A 5,641-nucleotide genomic window follows, 5' to 3' on the forward strand; every position below is an offset into this window, starting at 1 on the left:
AATTAAAGGGGCATACTGGTATTAGGGGAAAAAGGAGTTGTCTCAATTAATTAAAATACTAGTAAGCGAATTTTTGTAGTTTGTCCGTATCCTTTCTCATCTATAGTATATCTTGCTTTTGGGGTTTGACAAGATAAAAAAATACTTATAGAAATCTAGTCAAGGGTAATTAAGTGGGGTATGGGGGTTTGTGTGAGATAATTCCATGGTTAACGTACGTATGCATGTGCGTACGCGTGTACATGTGCGTGTGCGTATGCACATTTGCTGGGAATTTGGGTTTAGTAAATTTTACGTCCTCGAGCATTGACTGAATAACACCTTATGGGAAATTGTGCCAGAGCTTAATATTCAATTTAAGCTCAGCTACAAGTTATTTGACTGTGTTAAGGCCTCAGATGGCCAAAGCTGAGTCACAATATCCCCAAAAGTTAAAAATACCAAATGCACCACAGTTATGTTATGATCATGGGCTGATTGGTCATTAGTCCATCGAGATGTCTTATTTAAGGGGAATGAGTGGGCGATTTTAAGTGAGATGGCCCTGAAGAAAGAACCAGATGCCAGGTATAGATTCAGGATAGAAACCCCCACAAGTTACGGACCCAGAGCGAGAAAAGAGGCATAACCTGAGTGGTTGCTGGTTTCTCGAACCTTGGTGACCAAGGACTGGTTAATGGAGGTGATAAGCATGTTGACAAGAGCTATGTCAGAGACGTGCTTTGTACAATAAAGGACCTAATGTACTATGCAATGTCAAGAAGCTAATTGAGATAAGAATATTCATGGTATGGTAAATGTAATGGGTATTGATCATGGTAAGTTCTACAGCATGAATCCTACAGTACTTGCTTATACACATGGGGTATATAATGTGATGCACAATTATATATAGAATGGAGTATGCAAGAAAAAGCATATATAGTACAACTAATGGGGAGATATACATAATGCACGATGCACATAGCAAGTTTAAAGCAGGGAATAGTTTAAGCCGAATTTCAGCTTTGGGTGTTGACGGTGGAGCAGATAGCTTCTTCCCTGAATGTCCTTGGAAGATAAATCTACATTTATGGTTTACAAGACCATTGTAATAAGTTATACTATGAGGACCTTCATTTAAGGAGGTTGTTTTCAATTAAACCTGCAATGGGCATAAAGATCAGGATGATGGGAAAGTATAGGATTGAGGCTAGTTGGCCAATAATGATGTATGGTGTTCTACTGGTTGGCCGCCGATTCATGTAAGTGTAATTAAGTCAGCTACTAGGATTCAGAACAGACACTGGCTGAGTGGTTGAAATATTAGGCTTCGTTTTTTGGATGTGTGGAGAAGTGGGAGTAGTGCTAAGATTAGAACAGAGAGGACTAGGGCTAAGACTCCTCCGAGTTTTTTGGGGATAGATCGAAGGATGGCGTATGCGGATAGGAAGTATCATTCTGGCTTAATGTGGGATGGGGTGCTTAGTGGGTTGGCTGGTGTATAATTGTCCGAATCTCCTAGTATGTCTGGGGAAAATAGGGTTAGTAGGAGTAGGAATGAGATGAGGAAGAAGAAGCCTAGGAGGTCTTTGATGAGTAGTAGGGGTGGAATGGAATTTTGTCTGAGTCAGAGATGAGTCCTGTTGGGTTGTTTGATCCTATTTCATGGAGGAATAGGAGGTGGACTGCTACTAGGGCAGTTAAGACAAAGGGTAGGATAAAGTGGAAGGTGAAGAATCGGGTAAGGGTGGCTTTGTCTACCGAGAATCCTCCTGAGATTCATTCGACTAAGTCGGTGCCAATGTAGGGGATTGCTGAGAGAAGGTTGGTAATTAAGGTTGCTCCTCAGAATATGTGTCCTCATGGGAGGACATATCCTATGAAGGTGGTGGCTATGACTGTGAATAGTAGTACGATTCTGATGTTTCAGCTTTCTAGGTATAGGTAGGAGCTGTAGTAAATTCCGCGTCCAATGTGGGCATATAGGCAGATGAAAAATATTGATGCTCTGTTGGCATAGAGGTATCGGATGATTCAGCCATAGTTTACATCTTGGCAGATATCGGTGAGTGATGAGAACGCAATTAGTGTATCTGATATATAATGTATGGCTAGGAATAGCCCTATGAGGATTTGGATGATTAGGCATGCTCCAAGAAGTGAACCGAAATTTCATCATGCTGAAATGTTTGAGGGGGTGGGGAGATCAATGAAGAAGTGGTGGAGAATTTTAATTAGTGGGTGTGATTTTCAGATGTTGGTCATTAGGAGTGCTTATAGTTGAAAAACAACAGTGATTTTTCATGTCATTGGTCATGGTTATAGTCCATGTAGGAATAATGATATATGTAGTTTTTGTGATGAGTGTTCTTCTTGTGGTTGGTTTTATTGGGTTTTCTTCAAAACCTTCTCCTATTTATGGAGGCTTGGGGTTAATTGTTAGCAGGGGAATCGGGTGTGGTATTATTGTAAATTTTGGTGCGTCTTTTTTAGGGTTAATGATATATATATTTTTTTAACTTCAGAAAAAATTTTTAAAAATTAAGTATATCACTTTCCCATTACATCCAAAATGCACTTTTTATATCACTTCCCCATTACATTCGAAATGTCCTTTTGCAGCTAATTTGCCTGGATGAATCAAACCAGAGAGCTCGGATAATCACACTCTGAAGTTCCTGAAGGACGAGAACTAGGAAAACATAGACACTGCGTCTGAAGATGAGCCGTCTGGCTTCAGATTTTATTGTGAGGGCTGCACAAAGCCAAATCACCAGGCTGCTGCTAACCTGGGCAAGGTCCACGAGACAAAAGAGAAAAATGAAAAGAAAAAGGGAATACATTGTCCATTTTGAATAACTATTCAATAGTAATTAAATTTATCTCTCTACATGAAACACATTATTAATGTGATTTTTAGACCTTCTGGCAACTTACAATACTTGTGTTTATTAAAAAGTAAATTTTTAAAATTAAAATTACAAAATCTTTGACATTTTAACTGAAATTCAGGCCTGATCAACTTTAGAAAGACTAAGAATAGGGTGTGAGAGTAAGTTTTATAAAAACGGCACAGAGGCTGCTGCACCGTGCCTGGACATACTTCCTTCTGAGGGTGCTTTTAGTCTGTCTGCTTCTTTGACTGTCCCTCTATTTGGCATGGCATGGATGAGGTGATAAAGGGCGGCTTCTTCACAGACACAACCTTCTCCTAAGACATCTTCTAAGTAACGTGTTAGCATGCTGAAATCATGAAAAACCTTTCCAAAATTACAATGATATAATACTCTTCTCAACAAAAAATCTTTTGTCATTATCACCGATGACATGTAGCTTCTTTAGGTCCTTTTCCCTTTCAGAGAAAAATTAATTACAAACAGTACTACACAAATAGTGACTCAGCATAAAACAGCTTCTCCCAAATTCTGCTGATGTGATCAATTCCCTCTATACACTAGAAAATGGACACCATCAGCTTGCATGATGCTCATATCTCGATCATGGCTGAATGGCCAGGGAAGCATCGTGGTGGATTCCTGCCTTCTTCACACTGTGCTCATGGACAGAGTCAGTGTAGTTTCTATGTGCAGTCTGGGGTGGGGGCCAGGCCTTTGTGCTCCACTGGTGTCCACCACGTTGGCAGCAGTCACTGGCCACAGACAGCCATTTCCTGTCGTGCTGGTCTACCCCAGGACTCCGAGGAACATTCTCTTTCTCCGCCAGTGCAGGACCACAGGGAAGGGGAGACATCACAGGCAGAGGAGGTCTCAGACCACACGCCTGTTGGGAGCCATCATTCTGAGTTGAAACATTATTGTGAACACGGAGTTCTTCAGGTTTTGCTGTGTTTGCTTTCATTTGTACAGTTCTTCGAGAATATCGTTTGCTGGGCCTTCTTTCAAAGGTTGCTGATCTTCTTGCTTTATTGGTTTTTGTGGTCTGATACTCAGTTTTCCCGCTATATCTAAATCATGATCCTAATCTAATGAATCCTGATCGATGAGAATTCTTTTGGACAGGGCCTCAGAGGCGGAAGAAGTCGTGATGTTCCACAGCACATTTCCATAAGTGTTTGCATGCTTTTGGGTGTTCCAGTCTAAAGACAAATGTATGTTCCTGTTCTTTGCCCTGATCATCATCTTCTACAACCATCAGGGTTAATTTATTCTTAAAATCCAATCTCGTTATCTTGGGCCAAAACAATAAGCCAATTTTGGTCTCTCCTTCAAAAACAAGGACTCCTGTTAGAGTTAGTCCCAAGCTATAGTCATTCCCGTCTCTAGCCTTGACCACATGCATATCAGCTCCATACATTTCCAGCCACTTGGCTTTATTCAGATAATTGGTTTCAGCTTGTGCTGGTGTCTGACCTCTGTATTCTTTCCATTTCTCAAAAATAGCCAGCTCCAGCTCTTCAGTGTGAATGGGCACAAACCTGAACTCAGATACAAGTTCAGGACTACGCTCAGCAAGATCATAATCACCAAGTTCAGCTTGCAGGTTATATGCTGCCAACTGAACTGCTGTATCAAAAGGACATTCTAACTTTCCACTGAGGATATCTTGTTTTAACTGAAGAACAAATAAATACCGCGTTAGCTCTTCATGAAGATTATTTGGTTCTGAGGAATAAAACTTAACTCAAAGATGCAGGCAATAGGGTGAACCAATTTTTACCTGCTTTTTGATGTTCTTTGTACCATCCAACCAGTGTGCTACTTGTGCTGAATCCATAAATCTCAGTCCAAAATAGTCACCTTCAATAAGGTCCAGGTGGTACATGATCTCATCAAACAGCTCCTGTCCTTTGGCTTTTTTCGGCAAGTCCACACTAACATCAGTACCATCCAGGAGGGACACCCGACACGTGATGATGGACTTAGCATCTCCAGCAGCAGGAATGTGTGTGGCAGCTCGCTGAGCTTCTCGGAGTCACTCCTTCTCAGCATGCTTACACGCTGACCGCCGCCCGAGGGTTTGACAGAAGCAGCTCAGCATTTTAGTCACTTTTGAGACTGAGGCAGCTCGGCTTCTTGTGTTCCTTGTCTCTTCAGCTTCTTTTTCCTGTGGCCTCTAGGCCCTCGGGCCTCACACCCGTATCTGCCCTGGTTGGGCAAGTGTTCCAAAGTTCAAGAGCTCCACCAGTAAGTGCCCGGAGGCACCCCACTCTGCCAGAAAGCCTCGTGCACGCAGGCACTCAGCTCTCTTGGTCCGTGGGTTGGCTCCAGCGCCATCTGGCACTGGTCTCCTGGTTCTGCTGCTGTTGGTTCTCTGCCACTGCCATTTCTCTGCTGCTGCTGGTCCTCTGTCACTACCGCACCGCTATCCATTCACAGTCTGAAAACCGCTTCCACATTTTAGACATCTGTTAGAGCAGCACTCTCTTGGTACCAAATTCTATCTTAGTTATCCAGTGCTGCTACAACAGAAATACCACAAGTGGATGGCTTTAACAAAGAAATTTATTTCCTTACAGTAAAGTAGACTAAAAGTCCAAATTCAGGGCATCACCTCCAGGGGAAGGCTTTCTCTCTGTTGGCTTTCTCATCAATGTTCCGCTGGACTAGGAGCTTCTCGGCACAGGGACCCCAGTCCAAAGGATGCGCTCTGCTCCTGGCACTGCTTTCTTGATGCTATGAGGTTCCCCGGGTTAATGATA

The 5,641-nt window shown here is 42.4% G+C and overlaps 1 protein-coding gene across 1 annotated transcript; it reads right to left on the reverse strand.

Moving 5' to 3' along the window:
• Positions 1-3,469: 3,469 nt before the first annotated feature.
• LOC101343643 (band 4.1-like protein 5) lies at positions 3,470-4,980 on the reverse strand. Its single transcript, XM_012558528.1, is given in 2 exon segments — positions 3,470-3,504; positions 3,507-4,980. Coding segments are annotated over 2 exon segments (1,509 nt in total).
• Between the last annotated feature and the right edge of the window lie 661 nt (positions 4,981-5,641).

The sequence above is a fragment of the Trichechus manatus genome, unplaced genomic scaffold (assembly GCF_000243295.1).
Source record: "Trichechus manatus latirostris isolate Lorelei unplaced genomic scaffold, TriManLat1.0 scaffold00171, whole genome shotgun sequence".
Lineage (NCBI taxonomy): Eukaryota > Metazoa > Chordata > Mammalia > Sirenia > Trichechidae > Trichechus > Trichechus manatus.